The sequence below is a fragment of the Gavialis gangeticus genome, unplaced genomic scaffold, assembly GCF_001723915.1.
Source record: "Gavialis gangeticus isolate Ggan-Ray unplaced genomic scaffold, GavGan_comp1, whole genome shotgun sequence".
In the NCBI taxonomy this organism is placed as follows: Eukaryota; Metazoa; Chordata; order Crocodylia; family Gavialidae; genus Gavialis; species Gavialis gangeticus.
Genome location: NW_017729007.1, coordinates 5,466,510 through 5,480,498, shown reverse-complemented (window position 1 = coordinate 5,480,498; position 13,989 = coordinate 5,466,510). Strand labels below are relative to the sequence as shown.

The 13,989-nt window shown below is 41.2% G+C and overlaps 1 protein-coding gene across 1 annotated transcript in view; it reads left to right on the top strand.

Moving 5' to 3' along the window:
* CADPS2 (calcium dependent secretion activator 2) overlaps positions 1-13,989 on the top strand; it is a 794,189-nt gene that overhangs the window by 454,465 nt on the left and 325,735 nt on the right. The window contains exon 7 of the mRNA XM_019509247.1: positions 12,941-13,052. Within this exon, the coding sequence (XP_019364792.1) occupies positions 12,941-13,052 (112 nt within the window). The remainder of the gene's footprint in view (positions 1-12,940; positions 13,053-13,989) is intronic.

The following is a 13,989-nucleotide window of genomic DNA, read 5'->3' as shown; positions in this document are numbered from 1 at the left end:
TTTTAAGCAGAATGGCCCCCAGAGGCCACTGTTAATTTTGTAAGTGCCTCTGGTTATCATAGTAAGGCGGCTCTTCTGATGTGAAACACACAAGCCTTCTCATGAGGGACACTTGCATTTATTTTATTTTTCCATAAACAAAGTTCCAGTAAAGTTGAGGAGTCAACATGTAGCATTGTTTTCAAAGAGAGATTGTAAATTAAAAATAAATGAACAATTGGGTGGTGTTTTGGAGATGTCAACAAGCAGATCAGTTACTGTAAAACAGAATGTCACTGTTTAATTACTGCCAGATGGGTGGGTGACTTTTGCATCTGAGACAGAGAAATGATTAAGATTTTATTCTGATTTTTTTACCAGACAAATGCTAACAATAAACAATTAGCACTATTTGACACTCAAATTGACACTCTTAGTAGGGAGGTCCAGAATTGCAAAGGTGTTGATCTCAATTATCTCTTCTCATCACAAGGTGGGCCCTCCAGATCAGGTTTAAGGTTTATTGACAGATCATTGTGTAGATGGTGGCTGCCTTCTAAGTAAATGGAGAAGGTTACAGCTTAGAGTTGCTGGTATGGAATAATCATGTTCTTAGAAATTTTTCATAAAAATATAATCCTGTGGAGCAAACTGGAGACTAAATGCAGTTTAAAAAATATTAAAAGAACAAAGAATTCAAATTATAGGTTACAGGAAAAATTATGACAAATATAACATTTGCAACCTTAAATTATTTTTATTGTTAGGATAAAGATATTGGATATTCATTAACACCAGCTAAGCAGCACCAGAGGACAGCATTCTTCCTATTTTATCTCTGAGGTACAGCTCCAGTTCTACAGCATATGAATGTTCTTTGGGAACTCTGTTCCTCCTTCAAAATTATGCTTAAAATGTATTTGTGTTTTCAAAATAAATAAAAATTCTCACTATTTCTAGAAGGATAAGAACTATACATGCTTTATGAGCATAAATAAAATTCTGCTGACTTCTATGTACTGTGAAACTTGGTATAAAGTTAAGACAACTTTTTGCCTAAGTTTCATTTGTATACTGTAAGTCTTAAGATGTTTAAATTAATAGCAAAGCATAATGTCCTTTCATGCACCTTGTGTTTTGAACTGCTTTACCTACTTTTTTTTCCCCTGGGGACTGAAACTTCTTTAAAAAAGAATGTAATGTTTCATCTTGATGTTTTTCAAGTTGAAAAAAACTCAATTTCTGTAATTTAACCTGGAAAAAAAATTATTTTGGGTCATTTAGATTTGGCCCCAAAAATCTTTTTTTTTTCCCCCCACAGCCCTAAGTAAAAATACATTTTAAATAAAAATTTAACTTTTGTTACCATTAACCTGGGAAATTATTAAGATTGTTTTAAAATGCTTTTTCCCCCCTGCAGTTTGCTTAGGTTTGGAGTTCATTCTCCCCTTGGACAATAACATTGGACTAGTTAATGAATGTTAGCTTTAAAGTCAAGACTGCTGCCTTGTCTGAGGTGTAGCTGCAGTTAGAAAATTGAGAATAGCTTTTATTAGGATTTAAACAAGGAATTTGAGCACAACAATCATGAAAACACTCACTGGTATTAGGATCTGCAAATCTTGTTTTAAAGTAAACTTAGCACCTAAACAGTCTCTGTGGGAAAGTATTATTAACATGTCATGAAATGTAATGTTAGGATGCCAATAGAATTTGTAGCCAGTGGGAACGTTTTTGCACAGAATGATACTCCAGACCAGAGGGAGATTTCGTAAGACCTCCCATTGGTCATGGGGGTGTTTTAGCTAGACAGGTAGGTACAGTTTATCAGACAAGAAGCTACTCCCTGTCCATAGACAAAATTGACAATTTTGACGCCATCTGGCCACAGAAAGCAGCCTAGAGCCGTGACCAAACACACATGCACAGCTGGAGACCACTTAAAAATGGCTGATCTGGTGAAAATCTGAACCTTCATTGCATGAGGGGTCAGATGAAGACGCTTCAAAACAGAGCATCTTCTGTAACTTCTCTCTGCCTCCCTGCCACAATGTGGCTGTTTTCAGAATGGGATGGGGGGGGAAGGGAGCAGAGGTAGTTCAGTCTGGCATTTTTTTCAGCCGTCACTGGAGAGTGGGGTGGCTGTACTGAAGCCCCCCTGAGATGGGGGACGACTTCAGTTCACCCCTCCACCTTCCAGCATCAGCTGGGGAACCCCTAGAACAAGCTCCCCCTACTCCCTTTCCCCTCTCCCATTGTAAAAACTTTGCAGCCTGGCAGGGAGCAGGGGCTGTTGTTAGGGGAAGCCAGCTTCAGGCTCGCATCCAGCAGCTAGATTCCCCTACACTCTGGAACCAACAGTGAACTTCTGTTTGGTCCAGGGGATTGTTGCAACTTAGAATGCTTCCTGCAAAGCATTCTCAGTTGCAGCAGGGAGCTGCACTTTTGCCTGCTCCCCCCTTCCCCCCCCCAATGGGGAAGGTGACTGCCCATAAAGAGAAGAAAAATGGGAAGAATAAGAGTTGTAACCCTTGAAAGAATCAAGGTTTTTCTTTCTTCTCTGAACCAAAGTTTATCAACTTCGTGGCTGCAGTGAGTGTGGGGTATGCATGTTTTTTATTTTTGTTTTGTTTAGTTTGGTTTTTCCAGTCAGCTATCCACCTCCTGGTTTAAAAGATATATGCTTAGCCTTAAATCCCATTTTTATATTCTGTTTTTACTTCTTACATGCATTTGTTTCAAAGGAGGTTAATTTTTTCAGGGCGTGAAGCAGATGATCCAATAGGGTATTTTTTCTTTGCATCTCAGAGCTGCATAAGCATTACATTTGCAGTGATTGGCATGAAGTAATTGCTTCATTCCAGTGTAATAGATTGCAGCATTTTGTCTCCAAGGCTTCTGGTTCTTGCAGTAAAATCAATTCATTTTGATATCTCAAAGATTGTGTCCTGGCAAAAAAGAGAAATTCAGATCAGATGTGTGTGAGATCATTTTTAAATAATTCTGTTTATTTAAAAGTAATGTTAATACAAATAGAGATTAAAAATATGTATAATATATTAAGCATTAGAAATATCCCAGTCTTGCAAATAGTAAAGATTTTATTGATTTTTTTTTTTTTTTTAAGAAGGGAATATTTTATAGTTTTCAGGCTTTAAAAGATTTTCAGGCAACATACGAGAAACGGGTAATTTGCAGCATAATCACATGAAAAGATTATGGTAAATGGGTTTTTCAAGAATTTCAGGTACTGAAGATAAATGCTGAAATCTGATAATTTTTGCCTAGGTTTTCGTACAAAATATTCAGAAAGAGGCATTTTCTTGTTTAGATCTTCCTTTTTGAAAAGTTTATCCCGTTTCCTTCTTGCCGTCTTTTATCTTGTTTCCTTCTTGCCTTCCCCTCCCTTTCTGTTGCATTTCATTGTTATTTAACCCATGACCTTTGGTTCGCTAAACATTTAGTTGCACTTAACTTCTTTGTAAACACCTTGATTCATTAGCTCATTAGAAACAATTTTAATGCAAAATTATTTAAGCTGCTGTGTGCTCAGCTGATTTAATAAACAGGAAATTATTTCTGTACATGTTTAAAAAAAAGTGGAGAGACTAGAAACTAAAAGTTGTACCAGGGAAAATGTCATAGTCTGCTCCTAGTTTTAGAAAGCTAGATACTGATGTATCCTTGTAGCCTTGTTACTTTGGAACGTACTGGGAAAGTGAGGGCCAAACACACCCTCACTTTCTTCAGACTTCTCTTTTGGTGGAGTTCAGGCCTTGTTTTCCTCCTACTTTTGGTAATTCTAATTAAACAATGTGCTTTAGCAGCTGTCCAGTGTATGAACCTGATACCTACAAAGAAATGGAGAGTTAATCTGTCAGAGGTCAGACTGATCCAAAAGTATATGAGTATGTATAGGCATCTGTAAGGGTATGAATAGACCTTGCCTTTATTCTGTCATAACAATTTCTTTGGCAGCAGAAAGGGATATGTGTACCATTTGTCACACCACAAATGCCCGAATTTATGGCCATAACAAAAGGAAGTAACAGTTTTTGCTGTTTTACTGCAGCAGACATCTGTTGACTTCATGGTGTGAGAACATGGATGGCCTGGAGATGCCCATGATTTCCAGCCACCCTGGGCAGGCACTTCCATTGTTTGAGGGTCCCAATCCCTTGTGACCCTCAATTCCTGTGCAGGATTGGGCTCCTCAAGCCTGAGGAACACCTGCCCGGTGTTCTCATTAAAGATATGCCCTGGGAATCTCTGGGGTGTGTCTAAGGAAGGGAAGCTGATCCGCTTCACTTGATGTTTTTATTTTTAGCCCAAGACAGTAGATGGGTCAGAAAAGGTCTTGCAGGAAAAAGCCTAGAAACAAAGGAAGGAAACTCAGATTAAGGTTTGTGCTTGTGTGTATGCCCCTCTCTGTGCTGTGTTGAGAGCACACTGAGGTAAGTGTCTTAAAAAGTGAATAATCGGGCATCTTTGTACAAATGAAGGAAAACAAAATAAACCCTGAAATGGCTGATTACAGTAAGCCCTAGCCATAGCTGCTATCCAACAGTGTTTACAGACTACAATGAATAGGGACCAACTCAGATTACATGTTCACAATTTTCATGGAAAAACAGCAGTTTCCATAATTGCTACAAAAAAAATGATTTTTGCATAAATTCTCTGCAGAATCTCCCCCCAGAATTAAAAACTTACTAAAAATAAAACGTTGGCTCTCCCCAGTAGGAGCCAGCAGTCCTCATGGCTGATGCTGCCTGGCCTCCCAGCCTGTAGTCAGGGGAGGAAGGGGGTGAAAGCACTAGTTGGTGAAGCAGCATGAAGAGGAGCAGTCAAGATGGCAGCTGCCTGTTCATTTTTGTCTCTCTCCAGAAGTGTAGGTCTTTGAACTTATCCTTAATAAATTTCATCCTATTTATTTTGAACCATTTTTTCAATTTACCTAGATCACTTTGAATCCTAATCTTATCTTCATGAGTGTCTACAGCCCCAGCCACCTTGGTAACATTGACAGATTTACAAATGTACACTCAATTAATTTTTCCAAGTTATAAATGAAGGTATTGACAGTATTTGATCCAGTAATACAAATGGGAAGATCCCACTTGATTACCTCCTTCCAGATAGATGCAGTAAATGTTGATTTTTTTTTTTTTCCCCCCCAGAATATTTAATATCACCATCATTTTCGATGATCAGTTTTTTCTAGATAAGCAAACACCACAGTATGAAGTGCTGAAAACTATAATTACTGTATTGTACAGCAAATATTTAAAACAACAAGAAATAAACATCAAGTTATGGGGCAGTGTGGCCACGCCAAAAGGTAGGTTGCTGATACAGGCAGACCTGGACAGGCTGGAGAGTTGGGCAGACCGGAAGCAGATGAAGTTTAACACTTCCAAGTAGAAGGTGCTCTGTCTGGGGGCAAATAACCTTCAACATTCATACAGGCTCGGATGTGACAGCCTGACTTGCACCACGGCCAAAGGGACCTAGGGGTAATGATTGACCATCGCATGAACATGAGCTGTCAGTGTGATGCAGTGGTCAGCAGGGCAGACAACACCCTGGCTTGCATCAACTGATGCATCTCGTGTAAAACTAAGAAAGTGATGCTCCCGCTGTACTCAGCACTGGTGAGACCGCAGCTGGAGTACTGTATCCAGTTCTGGGTGTCACACTTCAATGCGGACATGGAAAAACTTGAAAGGGTCCAGAAAAGAGCCACCCGTATGATCAGGGACTTTCAAGGGAAGCCGTATGAGGAATGGCTGAGGGACCTGGGCCTCTTTTGCCTAAAGAAGAGACAGTTGAGACGGGGCTTGATAGCGGCTTACTGCTATATCAAAGTGCATTAGGAGCTCAGTGAACAACTGTTCACTAGGGCACCCTGTGGGGAAGATCAGGACCAATGGATATAAACTCCTGCAAGGCTTCTTCAGGCTTAATACCAGGAAAAACTCCTTCACAGTCAGGGTGTCCAGACTGTAGAATAAACTCCCTCCAGAGGTTGTGCACTCACCTACCCTGGAGGTTTCCAAGAGGAGACTGGACAGTCACCTCACTGGAGTCACTTGGCCCCAGTTGTCTTCCTGCCTAGAGCGGGGGGGCTGGACCCGATGATCTGCAAGGTCCCTTCCAGCTCCTAACAATCTATGAATTTGTTACTGTGTAAGTTTAAAAATCTCTCAGCATTAGTAAACAATGTACAGTTCTTCCACCAGCAAACAAATCCCAGTTACAGGCTGATGGGTTTGTGAAAAAAAAGAATACAGACCCTTCTAGTTAACTGAGTATACTGATAATTGACTCTCTACTCTATGGAGCTGCTGTTGAATTGCTCTTTAAACACAAACTTCCAACCACTTAAGTACCTACCTTTTAGTAGTTTGCTTCTTAGCCTACTTAAGAGTGTATTGTGAGAGAAGGTGTCAAAGGCCTTGCTAAAGTCAAAGTATACCACATCCACAAAGTACATCACATTGTCATAGCAGGAAATCTGTTTAATTAAATATAATTTGTTCCTGACACATTCAGATCAGGAATATGATATACTTTTGACAAACATAAGGTATATACCGCCTTATTATATTGTAGGTGCTTAGAAATAGATTTTCTGCTGCAGCATCTTTCTGGGTATTGAAGTTAGTCTGTAAAACCTAGATTGTTTTCCTTATTCCCTTTTTGATGCCATTTTTTATATAAGTTATAAGCTTTCCAAATTAGAGTTGCTTTTCATCCTATATATTTCAAGGACCATTAAGCCGCTTCTAAAGGAAAAAATGTATTTGCCCTTTTTAAACATCAGATGGGAAATTTCCCTTTCTTTCCCCGGCCCCTCCCCCTCAAACCTGATCCCTTACTAGATATTAGTCAAAAGATGTGCGGTAGTCAACACCTACTGCCTTGCCTACCTTGCTCTTACCAGCTCAGTTTTAAAGGGAAAAAAAGTCCAATCTGAAAAATGTTTCACTGCAGCAACACCAACAAGAAGAAAATAAGAGAAAATTAACATTTTAATGATTATTAATAGGTGTATTTAACAAGAGATAAACAACCTTTGGATAGAGGTTTTGAGATGCCTGGTGCATATAAATTACACAATGTGAAGTAATCTATAAATAGAACTTGCAATAATTATAGTAACTATTGCTCAGATATCGATTTCATGAATTATTTGGTGTCTTCCAAACTATTTTTCACCATTAAATTGAGTAGGCTTTACAGTTGGGTAGTGATTTAAAGAGCACATAGCCAAAAGCAAGAAGAAAATAAAACTGTATAACAGAAATAGGAAACCAGCAACAGGTTCAGTTGATTACCAGGTAGCAATAGGTAATATTGAAATAGATAAGGATGTTATATAAATGCTAACCAATTTATTTGAAAAGAAGTTAATCACAGAAGATGGTGGGGCAATAGCTACCTTAATGTTACCGTTTGCAAGTATGTAATTTAAAATATAATTTGTACAGAAAGTCATTCTGGCTTTACAGATTATTCTTTTTCTTAATACAGAAACATGACAACACCCAAGTAAATGCAACTAATTTCACATAATTATGTGTTTATGCAGTTTATATTTAATTTATGGAATGGACTGTTACAGACCACTATATAAATAACTTAATAGGATTTAAGTACAGTACTGGAAAATGAACCATCACCACTAGTTATTGTAGTTAATCTTTAAAAAGATTTAAAAATCAACCTTCCTAGTTTAGAGCATAGCCCAACTCCAGTTTGACTGAAGTGGGGAAGAAACTTCAGAGGTATTATTGTATGGTGTGAAACCTTTCACTCTTCCCCTCTTTTCCTCTGTATGTTGTGTTAACCACCTTTGGTGACGGTGTTTAGGTCTGTGTGGGTAATATATATCAGTGAACTAACAATATCTACAAGACTTTCCATGTTGGTTGGTTGTTTCAGTAACAGTGATATTTATTTAATAACTTAATTTTTCTGCTTTAGTATTTGGGGGATTTATGAAATGGGCATCAGTGTTATTCTAGCATAACCAGGTAATTCATAATTTATAACGTTAATGTTTAAATTGAATTGTTATCTGTTTTAATTTCTAGCATTTGAGATTAAACCAACCAAAATCACAGTAACTACCTCATTTTAGATGTAATACTTTATAAGCCATAAATCCTGGAAATTATATAACTAGGATGATAATGCAACTCCTGTATAACCTCACTAATATTTTTACTCAGTTTTAGAAGATTAAAACGGTCATATTCTGAACTTTCTTAAAACAGAAGCTTTTTAATTTTAATTTTTAGGTATACCAAATATATCTTTCTGGGTGCATCTACATGTATTATTAAGGTGATATGATAAACTCCAGCAGTTCATGCCAGAGTTAACTGCTCCTGGGCACACCATCTACACATGCATTCAGGACTACAGCAATCTGAGCTGGGGTAGAACAGCTATGGGCTGGCAGGTGGAATGGGGGGTCAGCTCCCGGTGGCAGTAGAGGGTGGTGGAGGGGCTGACAGGAACTGGGGTCTGGCCCCCAGCTGACTGGGCTGACCAGGCACAATTTGCACCCAGTGGTCACCAATCACATAAGCATTTGATCATAGTTAATTACTTCACTAGAAGACAATACTGTCTTATGGAAGATGGTACTGTTTTACGGGGATTACTACCCCGATTGTAGTAATTAACTGTGATAACCACTCCCCACACTCTATTTTATGGAAGAGTTCATTAATTTACTGAACCCTAATACTAACGCACCCGTGGACAATGATGCTTTACTTTGAAACTAATTAATCAACTCTGCAGTAAAGTGCACATGTAGATGCACCGTCTGCGCCCACCTACATGTGCCCCAGACTGCTCAGTAACTGGCATTATTGCACAGTCCCATCGTCACACGGTTACTTTTAGCTGCTGCTGCGCAGTAGCAATGAGCTGCTGCACAGTAGTATCACTGTCGTGGTTCATGCCTGGCAACACTACATCATCATAGCAACAAGCTACGGAGTAGTAGCTCATCGGTACAGTGACACAGCGTCTTGTGTAGACATGCCCTCTGTGTAGTAATAGAAAACTTTGTGCTTGAGCACAATTTTTAGCTTTCTTCACTACTGAATCAAAGTGGTAAAAATAAAATATGCTAGTTGGCAATGGGTATGTGGCTCACTGTATTCATCTTATTCCTTTGGACTGTTCTCAATAAAGTGTAGATGTTTAGTACATTTAGCTATGTTTATGGTACTTGGACCATAACAACTACAGCATAGCATTTAGCCTTGGTTGAAGCTGGCATTGTTAATTGGTGCTGAACATGCAGAATACAAACTATTCAGAGACTGAATCTAACATATTTCCTGTGCTCCGTTCTTCACTGACAAACTGCTTTTGGCAGAAGTTCTTAGCTGTTTCCATAAAACTCTGGGAACTTTTAAATCCACAACTATTTAAAACTAACCATAAAATCATGCTGGCTTCCTTTCCAGTGATGGATTAATTTTTTTTAATAAAATTAATTTTATTTACATGGACAATACTAATATTATTTGAGAGGTCCCATATGCTAATAAATGTAATTCCTCCTTTGATAATTGGATCCCTGATGTAGGTTTCTGCTCTTGGAAGAAGCAAAGCATGGTGTACAAACTGCTTCAAGTGAGGAGTGTTTGCCACTTCTTTCCCTCTACCTCTGTTTTCCAAGGACATAAAAAGGGATGCCTTGGTGTGACTGAGCACCTTAGGGTGCCTGTTATTTGAAGGTCTAGAGTAGCCATCAGAGCAGCCGGCAGGTATGAACTGAAATAATGGGCCAGTCACATGACTGCAGGAGGGCCTTGTGATTTTAGGAGGGGGCCAAGCAGCCTCCATTTTAGACCCAGGCCCTCAGGGCCATGCCAGCAGTCTTCCGTTGACAGCCAAAAGAGCAACACCTGTCTGATCAAATCATCCTTGGAGGTAAGGGCAGGAGCTATGGAGATGGCAGGAAGCTCCTGGTCCTGGGTATGGCTTGAAACTGCACCCTGCCAGGGAAGGGTGGTCTGGTGGGACTGTCCATGGTGAGACAGTCCCCCAGAAATGCCAGACCAGTTACCTCCTTGGTGAAAGGTGAGTAGAGGCACCTTAACCTGCCCCCCACTACCCAGTGGGTCTAGAGCAAATGGTGGGGGCAGGCACGCCTATTGAGAGGCATGTGAGCCTACGGGGGTGTAAGACCCTGGAGATGGTGGGGCCAGGCATGCCCAGAAAATGGCACCTGAGCCCACGAGGGGTGTAAGACCTTGAGGCCCTAGTGTAGGAGGTAAGAGTAATGAGTCACCTGGGGAGGGTCTCTGGTCAGAGCTCTGTCTAGGGCCAGGTGAATTGGCTGGTCATTGCACAGATAAAGATCATGGGGAAGGCCCAAAAGGCTATGCCAAGGCCAGCCAGGGGTTGTGAGTAAGCAAGCCTGATGGCCTATAAGAGCCACTCAAGGGAGCAGGGCAGGCTGAGTGTGGCCCCATGTGGAGCAGCAAGTGAGAGGCCCAGTGAGAGTGGGTGGTATGAATGAGGCTCATTGGGGGTGGAGCAAAAGAATGAATGGATGTGGCCTGGCAAGAGACTGAGTTTGGCTCAGCCTTGAGCCAGAGCATAAAGCAGCTCTAGGATGTCATCTGCAAGTCGTGGGACATGATAAGGGGAGGTTGGAGTCGTGTGAACCCCTTGGCATCGCGGTATTCAATGGGCAGCCTCCTGCTTATTCCAACAGATTGACTCCCAACAAGTCATGGCAGGTGAGACTGGGCAGACTGCCCTAGATGAAGTGGCGGGCCGGTATGGTGATTGGCCAACATTATGTACCCTCGTCACACTTGGCAACAGCCTTTAGTTCCTTCTATATTTCATGGGAGAAGGTTCAACCCAGTTGAGTTGATTTCCTTAGCATAGACTAAGACTAAGAATGTAGATGAGATTAAGGCCAGGGTTTAATAAATCTCAACAAGCTGTCCAGCAAGGATCATTGTATTATGTATATGGGTACCTGACTGTATCAGCAATCTGGCATTTGCTCATGACATGTGGGACTAGTCTCCAGGGAGCAGCTCATTTTCACACTGTTCTTTTATTCTCTCCATTGCATAATTACTTTCTGTACTTAGCGTCTAAGTCTGAAGCCCAGTTCACATGAAAAATCCTTCAATTAATTTTCAACTAATATTCCTGTAGTGTCACTACAGGTTGTCAATCTCCTAAGAGTGGGGATCCATGTGGGCTCTTTTTGATGTCAGAAATGTTACTTGCATAATAAATGTGGCCCTCTGAAGTAAGTGCCATTATGAACACATTTTTCAAGTACCTTTGGCATGATTTAGGCCAGGGTTGAGCAAAGTCCAGCCCGCAGGCCGGATATGGTCGGCCATGGACTCCATTTCCCAGGTGGCTCTGTCCACATGGCTTGGACCGGTCTCCATGGAGACCCCGGCCGCACCTGAGCAGGAAAGCTCAGGCTGGGGTTGCTATGGAGACCAGCTGCAGCCGCACTGGCAGCATGCATGGCAGAGCAGCATAGGGGGTGCTCCGGAACCACTGAAACCTTGCAATGGAGCCTGGGCACAGCCACGATCTGTAGCCTGCACAATCCAGGAAGGTGTGTGCAGGCAGGGGATCACATCTCTGCCCTGGTTCCTTGTAGCGGTGACAGCCTGGTTGGCCTGGAGCTGGGACAGAGCCACGATCCCCTGCCTGAGCACCGCTTCCTGGAGCGTGCAGGCTACAGATTGTGGCTCTGCCCTGGCTCCAGAGGAGGCTGCCCCCCATTGTGAAATCCCAGTGGCTCCAAAGCAGCCACCTGCACTGCTCTGCCACACGAGCTGCCATGACAGCTGTGGCTGGTTTCCATGGCAACCCCAGCCTGAGCTTTCCCCCACAGGTGTGGCTGGGGTCTCCATGGAGACTGGCTCAAGCCATGTGGGTGGGGCTGCTGAGAAATTGAGTCTGGCTGCCTGCTGGATGGCCATTTTGCCCACCCCTGATTTAGGCTAACCAGCTATGAATTAGTGGAAAGAGCTGAAGCGTGTCTGGGGCCATAATTTGTTGTTTGTGTGTTGGCAATATCCAGTAGACCGATCAGAATCAGGGCTACATTATGCTGGGCATTACATGAGTATGTAAGAAGAAACTGCAGTCATATTGATAAATCATGTCCTCTGTTGTGCCACTGGAGCCCAGAGTGAGGGAGAAGGCTGAGAGCCAAGTGTTCCTTTCAGAGATTAGAGATTGGAGATTGCTCTCTTGAAGTTTGGAGTGTAAGTTTGCCTAGTTTTGCTTCTCCAAGGGTGTGAATACATATGGGAATTATTATTTCGTAGAACTACAGTCTGTCTGGTAAGTAGCAATATTTTCTTTGAAATATATTTCTCTACTCCTATGTTAATTTGTAATCCTTTGTGAAACATTTGTTATCTCTGTCACCTCTTCCCAAATTGTAATTTAAGGCTTTTTTCCTTCAAACATTCTCACACGTTCTAACTCAGTTCAGAATTAAGTGTATACATAAGTTGTTGCAGGCTTGAGGCCCAACCTTGCGGTTGAATTAATCAATTTTTGTACACAACATAAATGCATTAATGTTGGTATATTTTCATATAAAAGATTTTACAAAAGTCTATCCAAATATGCTGTTTTGTCCTAAGATGGTACTGTTTCAATGCTTTGATTATGCCATCTGTCAAATTATCTGTCATATACAATCTTGCTATTAAAATCAATCAACCTATCTTCCATCACAGAAGAAGCCCAATTTTAGATGTGGAAGTCCTCTTTGGATGGCCAGATAAAGGTTTAGATAAATGTTCTTTTTCTTTTTGTATAAAAATACAGTATTTGAAAATTAGGTCCAGGAATATTCTATAAGCAATTACAGGCCTATCGCTGTAAAGCTTCTATCAGTTAATTTATGCTACTTTATATTTTGCAGATGGGGAACTCAAGGGGATTTCACCACTACCCATCCTCGGCCTGTGGTCAAAGTAAAGCTCTTTACAGAAAGCACAGGGGTCCTAGCACTTGAAGATAAAGAACTAGGAAGGGTGAGTGTTATCACATTTACAAAATTCAAGTATTTATAAACTAAGTTTAGCAGAGTGCCAGCTCTCTGTTTGGCACTCAAAAATTCACACACTAAGTTTGACTGCAGTGAAATTTTCTGGGCCTCACAGGGGACGGAATAAATTTATTGGTCCAAATTTTAAGTAGTTTCAGTAAGGGTTTCCTGAACTTCCTAAAAAGAACATTTTACAGAATCTTCTAATTCCTCTAACATGTTTACATACATAGGTGTGAATGAGTATGGGGGTTTTATTGGCTTCACTTTTTCCCCTTCAGTTTGAGCCCTTGCTCTCTTTACCGTTGTTCTTGTTGGATTGGAGATGGGGGAGGTTGCAGCTGTGGCTCTAATAGATAAAGAAAATTGAGATAGACCAGAGCTGCTGTTGTTATCGTTGTTGGCATTGAATTCCCCCCACCCCCACCAAAAAGAAACAAAAACAAAACATGAGTAAAAGGGGAAAGAAAAGAACAGCAAAAATGGAAGTTACTGCCTGTCTCTGTGCCTTTGATGCAAAGGGAAGAATGGGACAGCAGTATCTGTGGGATTATACTCCCATCAGTTGTGTAAACCAGCAGTAGCATAGGGTGGGTTGAGCAAGCAGGGCAATATGTCCTGGGTGCTGTTTAGGAGGAAAGGTGCCAGAAGAACAGAGGGGGGTAGCATTCATCCTGCTATCCCATACTCTGCCTGCATTTTCTGGCTGCAGGAAGCAGCTGGTGCAGGCAGTGTATGTCCTTGAATGTGAGGTGTTCTGGGAGCTGTAGTTCTGTAGAGGAGCAGTGGAGTTCACTGATATGGTGGGGAGAATTGATTGCAATTTTGTGTCTAAAATCAACATTTTTTTTTGCCCTTTCAACATGGGCTTCAGCAGCAAAAAAAAAAAAAAAGGGGGGGGGGGGGGGGGAAAGTTTCCCCCC